The 13127-nt window shown below is 50.4% G+C and overlaps 1 protein-coding gene and 1 long non-coding RNA gene across 2 annotated transcripts; one reads left to right on the top strand and one right to left on the bottom strand.

Moving 5' to 3' along the window:
• Positions 1-1667: 1667 nt before the first annotated feature.
• LOC137865407 (uncharacterized) lies at positions 1668-5008 on the bottom strand. The gene is made up of 2 exons (XR_011101883.1): positions 4721-5008; positions 1668-3029 (listed from the first exon to the last, which is right to left on the bottom strand). It is a non-coding gene; the product is annotated as an uncharacterized lncRNA (long non-coding RNA).
• Positions 5009-9006: 3998 nt separating this feature from the next.
• On the top strand, positions 9007-12117 carry FNDC11 (fibronectin type III domain containing 11). Its single transcript, XM_068700938.1, is given in 3 exon segments — positions 9007-9111; positions 9114-9153; positions 11141-12117. Coding segments are annotated over 3 exon segments (1122 nt in total).
• The last annotated feature ends 1010 nt before the right edge of the window (positions 12118-13127 follow it).

Genomic DNA, 13127 nt, shown 5'->3' with positions numbered 1-13127 from the left:
GGCTTAAACCCAGACTCCCAACTAAAGATAATGACGTTAGAGAATGAATCTGTATTTTTTTTTTTTTTTTTGCACAGAAGCTGGTAATCTAGGACCTACGTGTGAACAACTTTATATAAATATTTTTTGTACTTGGTTTACTCGGGTTGGTATGATGAGATGTTCTATTTAAGTTCCTTGAACACTGTGGATGCCCTGATGTGAATGAGTGGCAGAGGCTTTGTAAATTAAGAGACGTTTGTGTGAATAAAGCTATGTGATGGGGTTGAAAAGCCACACACAATTTGAAACACGAGCCTTGTGTGTTTGTCCTCATTCCCCGAGCAGCACGCTTTAAGGTCCTCATCTGCATCAAGCCAGCTCCTCGCAGCCCCACGTGTTCTCACCACGGTGTAGAAACCAGGTATGGAGCCAACAGCACACATCTTCTGTGCTTTTAGGCACATCACCGAGACCTCCTGAGCCAGCAGCCAGGTTTGGCAATGCCCTCTGAAAAGAAAACACTGAGCAGTTAAGGTTTCCTGCTCCTTTCCCTTACCTAGAGCAGGATTAACACAAAGCACGTTTCTCTGCTTGATCTTTAATAAATCTGCGTGTGTCTCGTGGCCATGAAGGTACAGAAACCATCTGCACTGTCACAGCCACGGTCACACAGCCCCCTCGGTGCTGCGGTGACTCCTTCCAAGCCAGCTGAGCCTGGCACGGTGACACCTGTGAAGTGTCACGGGCTCCATCCCAAAGGTCCCAGCTGGGGGATTAGGGCACGGACCCAAGGCAGCTGTGGCCATTTATCTCACCCCACACTGGGACCAGCTCTGCTCTGGCTGCAGGCACCAGTGGGCCAAGTCACCGAGCATCACAGTAATCACCCAGACAGGTGAGCTCGGCCCCACTTCATGTGCTGCCTGCAGAAATCTTCCCCTATCCCTCTGCTTCCCAGCAGCTCAGGAGCCAAAAAGGATGAGCAGCCTCTTGCCCAGCCTGCCTCCAGCTCCAGAGGTGGCTCCCAAACCCGACAAGGAAAATACCCCACAGAAATGAGGTTTAGGACCGCAGGTGCCGTCTCTCTTTGCACAAACACTTGAGATGCACAAGCCAAAAATCCCAGTGAGGATGAGCCACGTCCTGCAGTGACAAGAAATCTTCATGCGGAGGAAGGCAGCCAGCGATGTCCCGAGTGCCAAGGACATGGGGCCGATGTGGGACACAGGGTGTCCCGGCACACGGGGCCATGGAGCATCGCCTGCCAGCCCTTGTGTAACAGCCCCACACAACCCAAGGCAGCTGCAGTGTCGGGACGTGCTCGGGGCCATCCTCCCCTCCTGCTCCCCCCAGAACTGCCGGCAGCACAGCCACAAGCTCCCTGCATTCGCCCATCACCATTGTGCTCCGTAATTGCTGCCGACAGGGACCTAAAATGGAAGCTTTCAGCCCAGTGGGGCCGTCTTGGGGCTGGCTGGACCCAGCCCGAGCAATGCTATGGGGCTGGAGCTGCCTCGCTGGGGAGGCTGAGCTGGGGAATCGTGGCACCCACCACGAGCACAGCCCCGGGTGCTCGGAGCCCCCCAGTCCTTCCCCAGAGCCCCTTTCCTGCAGGTGGGGAAGGGGCTGGAGCACTGGCAGTGGTTTGCACCTCCAGCCCCAGTGAGTTGCTTATCCAAAAGTGCACATGCAGCAAAGGGCAGCTCTGCTGGGCGAGGAGCACGAGGCCGTCCAGGGGCGCAGCTTCAGCAGCTGCTTTCAGAGCGCAGCTCTCAAAAAGCCCCCGCTTTGTGCGGTTTTGTTTCCTGGAACAATAGTCGGTCGGAAACAAAAGCCCACTCTGCCCGCCTGCGGCACGTGCCAGGTGAAAGCGGTCTCTAAGCAAAGCAGCCCCCCTCGTGCATGAGGATTTGGCTCGTTTCCCACCAAAAAAAGCCCCCACGTGTGGGATTTTGGTCCCAGGAGACACCAGCCCCGCATCCCTCCACGGTGCCAGCCTCCAGGCTCACGGCACAACACGCTGGAGACGTGGCGTCCCCTCCGGCCCCTGCACACCCCGGTGCTGTTATCTCAGCCCCTGTAAATGTGATCAAGTTTTAAGTCCCCGGGAGCTCGGGGATGGCTCAGCCCGCACGTGTTGCCCCCGCGCTGCAGGAGCAGGCGACCGCGCCGCCGACAGCCAAAAAGCTTTTAACATCATTAGCAGAGTTTGGTGTCAGTCACCAGGAGAGATGTTTCGCTCCGGATTCGCTCTCTGGGGACCTATTTCATATGCAAAAGAGGGCTGCTATACTCCATAAAGACACTTCAATTGCTTGACAGCACACACAAAAAAATAAAATACCCTGGCAGCCGTCCCCTGCGCCGGGAGGGCGCACGTGCGTCTGCAGGAGCTGCACGTGGCCAAGGCAGGGCCAGGGTGGGACAAGCACCTGCAAAAAAACCTCCGGCCACTACAGCTCCACGGCCACCAACAGCCCCCGGTGCTGTCCGTGCAAACCCCGACCTCCCCCCCCGAGGGATTTAATCCCTGGGGTGCTGCCCCCAGCGCTCCCCCTCTCCCCGGACCCGCTTTTGACACGTGCGCTGGAAACATTTTCGAGAGCCTGCTCTCGGCAGAGGCTCTGGCACTGCTTTCGAGCCGGAGCATGAAGTCACCCCGCGCAAAGCACAGGTCCCTGTTTTCTTTCGAGATCTCTTGAGCTCCCCAGCAGCCAGCACTTCAGCGCTCCTCGCTGGAGCACTCCACCAGCAGCTGGCCCAAGCGGGTAGGAGGGGAGCAAGGGCTGCGCTGCGGCACAGGACATCCATCTCGCCTCATCCCCGCGCTGATGAATTGCTGGTTTACCCCGTGTCAGGCTCCGGGAAGCAGAGGATGAAGAGCCTGAAGCTTCAGCGAGCCCACACACTCCATTTAGCTGGGAGATGACTCACGCCAAGCTCTTCACGCAGGAGGAGGTGACAATGACACGCGAGGGCACTCTGGAAGGGGGATGGCTGAGCTCGCCCGGAGCCGGGACCTCCTCGTCCTGCACCCTCTGGTGCTGCTGTGGGACAAGCACAGGAGGCTCAGCACAGGGCCAGAGCAGCCCTGGCAGGCTGTGGATGGTAATTAGCCAGCCCTCGTTAGGTAACTCCATCCCATCAGCCACAGCACAGCGGCACTTCTCCAGCACCAGCTCGGGCAGGAGCAGTGCAGCCCACAATGGCCACGATCACCCTGTCTCCCCTCCCATAGTCCCAGAGAGGGAGCACAGGGAGAAACATCACCCAAAACACCTCCTGAGCAAAGCCAAGGCTTCAGAAAAAGAAAGGTGGCCAGGTCAGGAAACCAAATGCATTTTCTGCCCGGCACCCATCCCATCGCACACTCGTGGAGGTGCGCGGGGTGCCCACACCCCCCCCTGCCCGTCCCCACACCAGCGACTTCACTTCGCACACAACCACTTCAGGTCGGTCCCAGCTCCTCAAACAAAGCCACTTCTCATCCACAGTTCGTTTCCTGGCAGAATTAATGGCCTGCACTACTCTGGGGACCAAGAGACGCGCTGGGAGGGAAGCAGCGAGGGAGCGAATTAAGACATTATTTCCTCTGCCAGAGAGGGATCTTTAAACAAGCTCTTCAGCCGAGAACTTTAATTTTTCTTTTTTTTTTTTTTTTTCTTTTTTTTTTTTTTGTTGTCATTAAGGTTTTGCGAGGGAATCTTGTTCTCCAGAATTACATCCGCCTCCAACCCCACTTAGAGCTGCCAAAGCCCGCGCGTCCCCAGGGACCGGCGTGTGAGCAGCGAGAGCTGGATGAGCTGACACGGGCATGACTTCACCTCCGCCGTCCTGCACCTCCGCCGGAGCCCTGCAGCATTCCCAGAACAACGCCCCGGCCCCGTGGATCAGCCACAAGGACCCGGCTGTGTGGTGCCGCTGCCAAGCAGCTGCCGCGTCCCCGTGCCCAGCGGCAGGGCTGGATGAGCCCCCTGGGGTGAGCATCCCTGGGCGAAGCCCGGAGGACTCTGTGGGAACGGAGGCTTCAGGCTGATTTATGCAGCACTTCAGGGCTGCAGATTAACGTGGCAGCCCTGAGAGATGGAAGGGAGCGCCAGGAAGCTGGGCAGGTGATAAATTTCACGACGCGGGCTTCAGCTCTGCCCGCTGGTATTAAAGGTGCCACCGTGTTCCCAGCAGGATGAGTGCAGGGATGCTTCGTGCACTGGGGAGAGCAGGGACCTTGCACGGGGCCGTGGACACCACCTCTCTAGGAGCACCACGTCCTGCTCCTTTGTGAGATTTTCATGGAAAAGGGGCACACATGCTTCTTGGCTGACATGAGACTGCCAGCACCAGCCATCCCGTGGGATCTGGGACACGACAGCCTGCCTCAAGCTTGTGCTCGGGGACGGCTGCTCCGCAAGCTGCAGCACAGCGCAAGGATGTCCAAACGGGGTTTTGATGAACTTCCAGCAAGATAAATGAGCTCCCGTGACCCCGCTCCATCTCCCCGAGCTGGATCATCCGCAAACCAGCCTCTGCTGTAAGCCTGAAGCTCAGCCCAGCGTTCATCTCTCACGTCCACCACAAGTGTCTTAGATTAATGAGGTCTTAGATTAATGAGAAAACATTAATCAGTCACCAACTGGAGAAAGGAAGCTCTGCGTGCCCCTGGACTCCCCTTCGGAGCTGAAGAGCTGCCCAACCACCACCAAGGGAGGAAACGAGAGCCAGGAGACAAAAGCTTCCTTACCCGAGGAAATCCCAAGCTCTCAGCCCTGCCCGTAGCAGATCTCATGGCTGAGCACTGAGCCAGGTCCAAACCAGGGCAACTTTTGCCCCAAATCACCTCCAGACCCAGCAAGCAGCAACACCCAGCTCCAGCACAGGCCACAGCCCTTGGCCTCCCCCCAGCTGTGGGCTCTTTCCCTGGGGGGTTGTCAGAGGGTGCAATTAGCTGGAGATAATTGGTGCCTTGAGGGTGCAATTAACTCCTTCCTGGCCTGGCCCAGCTGGGGCTCCCGTACCCCAGAAGAGCAGTTCTGCCCCCAGCTCCCCTCCTCCTCACCTCCCTTCTGAATCACCTGCTGAGCAAACCACGTTCGCTGCTGCGTGGTGATGATTTCGATCTGGGGACATAATATAGCTGGAATGTATAATTTATTTCAGGTATATGAGGCACCAGTGAAACTGGGAGGGGGGGGAGCAGTGAGTAAATCAGTCACACCCTTGTGATAAGGGGGTTTGAAGAAGCAGGGAGCAGCCGGCTGACAGGCAGCTCTGCTCTGCGAGGCACGCTCTTGGCTCTTGGCATCAGAGCTCTGTCCCCAGGACAGGGGCCGCGGTGCAGCAGGTGCTGCCCAAATTTCGGCTGGCATCCACCTTCACCCAGCAAGACCCTGTGTGAAAGCAGAGAGGAAGAGCGTGCACCTCCTCACCACGAAGCCCACCGTCCCCTCTGCTCCTGCAGAGGTTTCCTTCGCGGCAGATGACTATTTCATAATGCAATAGATGTGAAATATGAAGACAGAAATTGCCAGCGACTTTTAATTTGGATTCTGCCAATTTCTCTGTTCCAGCTATTGATTTTCCATAAAGATGAATTCCAGCTCCCGGCTCTCTCTGACAGGCATTATCTGGGTGTTTTGCTTGCTCCGGGAGTGGAAATATATGTTTTATTAAGTGTCAGAAGTCACTAATGAGAAGAAGGAGGAAAATCAATTGTCTGCTCATATCTTGATCCCAAAGACAGGGCTAACAAGTTCTTTATTTTGATGCTGTGGGCAGGAGGACAGGGCAGAATGACAAACGTGACAGACAACAGCTGTCAGCTCCTCTATAGGGAGAGCTCAGATGATGAGAGGGGGGAAAAGGAGGGTATTGCGTTTTGATTGCCTCAAACACGTCTGTATTTGCATTAATTCAAATAAATTCATGGGGTGCCAAAAAATCCTACAGCTGAATTGATCCCTGCGGTGAAGGTACTGAAAACACTAAAATTACAGCTTGAAGACCATCGGCAGGTTTATGCTCACATTCCTAACGTCAGGACAGAACTGGGCCAGCTGTTTAGGATAGGGGCAACCAGCAGAGTTCGGTTTCTCCATGCTGATTTGGGATGAAGATTAGCATTTATAACTATGAGAATCACAAGCTAACTGAGTATAGAAGTCTCTGCAGGACTTCAGCTATAAACCCAGTTTCAATCTCACATCATACTGTGCTCAGGTGGCTTCTACCCCTACCAAAAGGCAGAGCAACCCTGGCTAGGCCCAGGGCTTCAGCTCTGCTGTTTGAAAAGCTCAGATATTTCATGTGGTTCAGTTGTGCTGTACTTTCATCTTATACCTCTGTAATTTTCAGGTCATTTCTGGGGTACAACCCCGCCGTAGACCTCCTCATCTCAAAGGCAGGCTCTCCCCTGGGAGGTGTAAATACAAAGAGACCCCCACATATTCAGAAATCGCTGGATGGGGGGGTGCCGAGGGAACTGCACACAAAGCGTAAGCCCTGTTCTCAACTCTTCCCCAGCCACCTAGAGCAGGAGGAGAGGTGAGATGGACCCTCTGCAACTCTTCTTACATCTTCAAGTCCCCAGACCGCCCAGGCTGAGGTCCAGTTCTGAGCACACTGCCCAAATGACAGGTTTTGGATCGATGACATGAGCATCTCAGCACATTCGTTCCCTGCAGGAACTTGGCATACTTATCCCAGAAGTGATTTCTGTTAACCTCTTCCAAGCACGGACATCAACCTTCTTCCACTTACATTTGTTATCTTCTATGTCTGTTACAGAATCACAGCGGACAATTGTATGGTTAATCTCTTGGCAGCTGTGAAATGAAATGGTAAGCTCCGGCTGCCTGCAGAAGATGCATTGATTTCTTAAAATGACAGATCGTGTCCTCGCTCAATGCTCGAGCACAAGCTCAGGGCCGGGGTTATGGATCCTGACTCTCATTCAATTAAAAAAGCTTAGCGGAGACGCACCAGCTAAGCATACAAGGCAGCATTAAGGCTAAGCCCTGACCCAAAGGCTTAATCACGGGGAGTATGAAAGCACCTTCAGACGCAGGACGCCTGTCCAGTTTGCTGATGAAAGCACCGGTCATGGTATCGAGCTTACTGCCATGAACCAGATGAGCCTGTCTCTTCTCTGCGATAAAACAGAGGTGACTGGCCAGACGGGTCCCTCAGCAAAGGAGAACAGGAAAATCCCTTTCTACCCAAAAGGAAGCTTGTATTGCTTAATGGAGCAGTTTATATCCTATTTCAACACATCTTTCTAATAAGGATTATGTGTTTAAGTTAACAAAACTCCTAGACGCTTTGTGAAAGAGCCTCAGTCTCCCTGCAGAGAGCAAAACACTGCAGTAAGTCTGGCCACAGCCATAAAACTGCCAGATTCACTGCTGGGAAGTGAAAATATCCACCACCCCACCCCGCAGCATGTCATAAAGCCCAGCAGATCCCACTGTTATCCCAAATCACCTGTGCTTTCCTGGGGAGTGGTAACATCTACTGAATAGCAAAGAGCAGACCTGAAGCCTGTCTATGGATATCCCAAATCCCACTCTGGGCTCAGAGCAGGTGTTAAGCAGAGCAGCAGTGGGGTGCTGGCAGATGATGTTCCAACATTCAGGGATTTAGGGCACAGTCATTCACAATCATCCTCCCAGAAACGTGCTATTCTTTGGACTGCTCCATGCAGCTGGGGCTGAGAGGATTCACCAGACACAGGCAGATCCAAAGATTCAGGATGAGAATAACGTTGATAACACACCAATGTTTAAGCCGCTGCTGAGCAGTGCTTACACCAAGTCAAGGACCTTTCAGCTCCTCACACCCCCCTGCCACTGAGGAGCCTGGGGGTGCACGAGGAGCTGGGAGGGGACAGAATGAGGACAGCTGCCCCAAAATGGCCAAGGGGAAGTCCCATCCCACATGGCATCATGCAGAAAATGAAGCTGGGGGAGTTGGCTGGGGAGGGTGGCCGTTGCTCAGGGATGGGCATCAGTCAGCAAGTGCAATTGCATTGTGAGTTTGCTTTGTATACTCCTTTATAATAATAATATTTTTTTTTTCCTTTCCCTTTCTGTCCTATTAAACTGTGTTTATCTAAATCCATGTGTTTTACCTGTTTTGCCTTGATTCTCTCCCCCACTGGGGGCAGGAAGGAGGGAGTGAAAGGCTTTTTTGGCACTTAGCTGCCTGCCAGGTTAAACCACGACAGCCAGACTCCTCCGAACACAGTCCCTTCACCAGCTGAGCACTCCCATAGCCCAAAGCAAGGGCACAAAATGGGAGGGAAACAGAACTTGCTTGTTACAGAGAAGGGCAGAAGGCAGGAGCCCTCACACTCCTGCTCTTTTCTTCAGTGCACTCCAGGAAACCAAGCTGGCAGCCCAGGACTCCTTGGCACAGCCCTTGACGGTGGTGAGGGAGCACACAAAACCCAGCCCAAAGCCGGTTCCAAGTCCCTCAGCCCCATAACTGGTGCACCACGACACCATTACAACCAGCCATTGTGCACCTGGCTTGTTAAAGCAACCTGAGATACTGCTTCCAGAGTGCAAACAAACACCGCTGATTGAACAGGGAGAAACAAATGATTTGGAGAGGAATCCCTAATGCTACGGCCCTTGAGACAGCCAGGGTGTGACCCAAAACCCAACCCAGCCAAGCCGATGGGTGTGCTAGGAAAGGCACCTCTGTAAAAAGGGGGAAGACGTAGCATGAACACATGCATTTGGCCCCACCAGCAGAGATTGGAGATGGAAACCAGCTGCTACCCAGCTGTAGGGAATGGGAACAACTCCTGCACCCAGCCATGGGTTCCCTGCCACGGACATTGCTCTTCCTGCAGCCTGGGGACAGTGCATGGAGCAGTGCTTTGGGAGCGTGCCACGTTTATTGCCACATCTGTTCAACCAACAACCTCCTCACATTGCAATCCTCATCCTCATCCCACAACCCCAGCCGTGGGCATGGAACAGGCCTCGGCCCCGGAACAGCCCCCGTATGCCACAATGCACCACCATGGCAACCGCCACGGCCTACTGCGGACAGCCAGGCCGCGGGTGCAGGCCAGGCCAGGCTGGGACGGGGCCACTGGGGACTGAAGAAGTGGGACGGGACTCCTTAGGGCTGGTCAAGGTAAAGTGGACATCCCTGAGATAGGGCAAGGTGGGCCAGGGCTGCCCTGAGCTGGGCAACGTGATTTGGGGTTGTCCTAAGCAAGAGCCTTTGGCTGCTGCAGCCTTCCTGGGCTGGTGAGGGGGCCTTGGCCCTTGCTGAAGGGGTCAGGGCTTTCCCAGGGCTCGGTTTCAGCCATGGGGAAGGTGTCGGGGTGGCTCTACCTTCCTTTAGTTCCCCCTTTCCACCCCAGCCCTATCCTTGGGGTGCCCAGGGCCACACAGCCCCAAGCTGGTGCCTCTGCAGCCTCTGTGCTTGCAAGCGTAGCGGTGCTACTGAAAAACAGGCATTTCTGGCAAGAAAAAAAGGATACGAAAACAGAAAGGAAAACAACTACAATCACATCTCTGTCTGTGGGCAAACAAACTGCACTAGACAGCCAAATTGCTCTGAAAGCGGGGTGGTGTAACCTGTTGCGTTTGTTGTCCCTGTTCCACTCCATACCGGGCTGCCAAGAACTGTCACTGCTTTGGTTTAGGGTATTTTTGTGGAAAGAACAAGCGAAAAGAAAATACAGCTTGTTTTTTAAGTTGACAGCTTTCTTGGAAAAAAAAAAAAAAAAGAAAAAGGAGTTGCTGTGGATGAGTGAATTAGTATAAAATGCAGGGAGGCCAGTCATCTGAAAGGTTTACTAACTCCTGAAATTGCTATGAGGAAGTATTATTAGTTCCTTTATCTATTTAGGGAAAGGGAGGCTAAGAAAAAACTATTTGTCAACTAGATAACACCATCTAGCTTCTACAAGACATGTAGGGATTAAAATATCACAGTTAGATACTACAATAATTTATATACAACTAGACAGTTACGTAGAGCAAGTTGCTAGATCACATCATTGCAGTATGACTGGGGCCACAAAAGTTTGCTTTCAGAATTCCACATTTATTTCTCTTACAAATCAAGCGTGTTCAGTTTGTGAAAACCACATTCTCGGTATCAAGTTGGGCTCTGTGGGAACATAAGAATTTAGCTAATTTCTGCCTACGATACATGAGCCAGAGATTCCTCAGCTCAGACACACTAGAGAAACACTTCCCACCTCAGCTCATCTGGCACCACCAAGGACACATCTTTGTCAGTAAACGAAAGAGCTGAGACTAAGGGAGCAGATACAGACTTTTAAAAGACCATTACTGAAGCACCTTACCGGTGCTTTGCATGAAATGTAAATAACAGTTCAAAGGTGCTTTACATGAAATTTCATCCTTTTATCATAAATTGCTTGTGGACTACCAGCGCCATGCCTCTAGAGGCAAGGGAAAATGAGTTGCTATGAGGGGCTGGGGTGATGATGTAAACTATAACCAAAGAAACGGGACGCAATACATCACTGTGCACGTTGCCAGGTTACGATTGTCCAGCAGCTGCTTAAAGCCGAGGCGCAAGGAGAAGTGTGGGCTTACCTCTTGAAAGCTGCCCTCAGAGCATCGCCTGGTTCTGCCTGCTGCATACCTGCTCACGTGGAGGAATCACCAAGGTGATTATGTAGCTTTAGGAACTGGCTTAGAAAATGGGGTTTAGAGGCTCTCAAACCTCAATAACCCAGCAGATTACAAGAGAATAATAGACATCTCCAGAGATGTAGAAGAATGGAATTGCTTACAGGAGTACAAACACATCTAATTAAAATGAAAACGAAGATAAAAAGATAGAGAACAAATTTGGTAGAGTATACTGGAGAATAATTCCTGACGGTTAATCTATTATACAGAGGTATAACCTCTCCAGGGGTGGGTAGCAGGAGATAAGTTGATTAGAATATATAAAACATCATTAACGTACAAAACATTAGAAACTATACAACTATAAAGGAAAATTCCTTTAAAACTACATCTAGTCCAACAGGTCTTTCTCATCTATAAATTTATAAGCTAAGCTTTAGTTAAGAGAGGAGAGAAGAGTCACAGCCATGATTACGCTCCCTTCACGGTCGTTTTTCCTTTGGTTCTTAATTTTCTTATAGGTACTTTTTACACAGCAAATTTTGGAATCATGAATGTGAATCCAAATGGATTTGGAACCAGTTTGGAAAGCACTGTGCGCAGCAAAGAGGAACAAGACAATGCTATCTTGAACATGTACATGGAGAGAAAAAGCCTTGTTCTACAATTCCTGCAGTCTAACCTGAGCCCCCAGCTCCTTGAGCATCATCAGAAGAAACTTGAGCTTCTGAAGAAGTGTTACTACTATATGGAGGTTATGCCCCCACACATAGTCATGAGAGACGAGAACCGTGCATTGATTTCCACTGATGTCTTCCAAATAATCGACTCCTGGAGACTGGAGAGGATGAAGAAGGTCGCAAGAACCCAGACTGAAATCCAGCTGGTACTTTTAACTGACCTGTTAGAACAGCTGCAACGAGGTCAGGAGGAGCTGGTCTGCTACACAGAGACAAGCGACGTGATAACTTTCCTCTCCAAATGGGACTCGGTTGTGCAGAAGATGTCAGTTCTCTCTAAGCTGATGAACAAAGTCCTTTCCCTGCAAGTCCCAGGAAAGCTCCACGCCAAGCACCGTTTGGTGTCACATGCAGACATCAAAGGTACCAGAATCCCAAACATTAAGCTTTTTCTCACTACAAAGATGCCGGTGGTGTTTGATCGAAAAGAATCGGTTGCTTACAAGAACTGGGCCCATCTCAAATGGTTTACTGAAAATCAGGAGTCATCCCCTGAGCAGTATGAGCTGCATTTTAGGTTACTGAAGGATGGAACTCAGACGGAATTGGGACAAAGGGGGATTGTTGCCACCAGCTCCAACACATGTGTCGTCTTTGATCTGCTGCCTGACAGATCATACGAATTCACAATCAGAAGAGCAGAGACCTACACACTTGTCTATGAAACATGGCATGACACCATTACACTGACGACAGCGAGCTCAGCTGAAGACAGCAGCACCTGTGAACCAGAACTAGCTGACAAAAAGGGTTTACTCATTTTTTCCACTTGAAAAAGGTAAATGAGAAAATAAATAAATAAATAAATAAATAAATAAATAAAAATAAATAAAACACTGCGTAAATCTGATTTTTTTTTCTGTTTTCATCAGCAACTTTGTAAATGCCTTATGCAAATCCTTCCAGGTTAACAGTAAGCAATTCCAAATTTTGCAGAAAAAATAAATACCCTTTTTTTTTTTTTTACTAAAAATGAAGTAAAAATAAATAAAATTTATTTTGTTTTTTCAATGCTCGCTTCCTACTGGCCACGATGTAGCTAGAAGCCGATAGGCAGCCTTGCAGGTCACCTCAGATGCAAAGCACAGGAGGTAGAAATATCTCTATCATCCAGTGCTTGCCTTCCACTGAAAGATGCCCAGTGCTGGCTTCTTGCAGTTCTGTGTTTTTGTTTTTTTTGGTTGTTTGCTTGTTCATTTGTTTGTTTGTTTTCCCCAATTTCTTTTTCCCAGCGTCCTTCCTCCAGAATATCTGAACTGAATCTCAAACTCCTCAAATCACTCACCACACCTTGTTACCATCGCTGGCTCCTCTCCCCACTATGCCTTGTAATTACCTAATCATGATTTCATGCTCACCCCCTACAGAGCATGAAAAGTTCAGTCTGATTTTTAAAATTATCAAAGAAAACAAGCAGGAAAGGGTAATACATCCAGAAGACCAATATCTAGAAGGCAATCTTTTCTGCCATGTACTGCTGTCAATGCTAATTTTCTTTTTTTAACATTTGTTTCAGTCCAAATATAGGTGTTCCCACACAGATTCAATCCAAACTGTCACACAAACAGACCTTTCAGTAATAAAATTTATTATTTAAATAAGTTCAAATCACCTTTACAATTATGGCTTGAATATCAAAAAAAAAAAAAAAAAAAAAAAAAAAGGAATGTTGAGGTTCATTCTTACAAACATTATAAGCAGGTAAAAATATTTGTATCCAAAGAGTCATCTGAGATCTTCTGCAAGTTACAGACATACAAAAAATAAAAACCTGCCACATTTA

This window comes from Anas acuta, chromosome 16, assembly GCF_963932015.1.
Source record: "Anas acuta chromosome 16, bAnaAcu1.1, whole genome shotgun sequence".
NCBI classification, from domain to species: domain Eukaryota; kingdom Metazoa; phylum Chordata; class Aves; order Anseriformes; family Anatidae; genus Anas; species Anas acuta.
The sequence above is the reverse complement of the archived record's forward strand: the minus strand, read 5'-3'. Positions and strand labels throughout refer to the sequence as shown.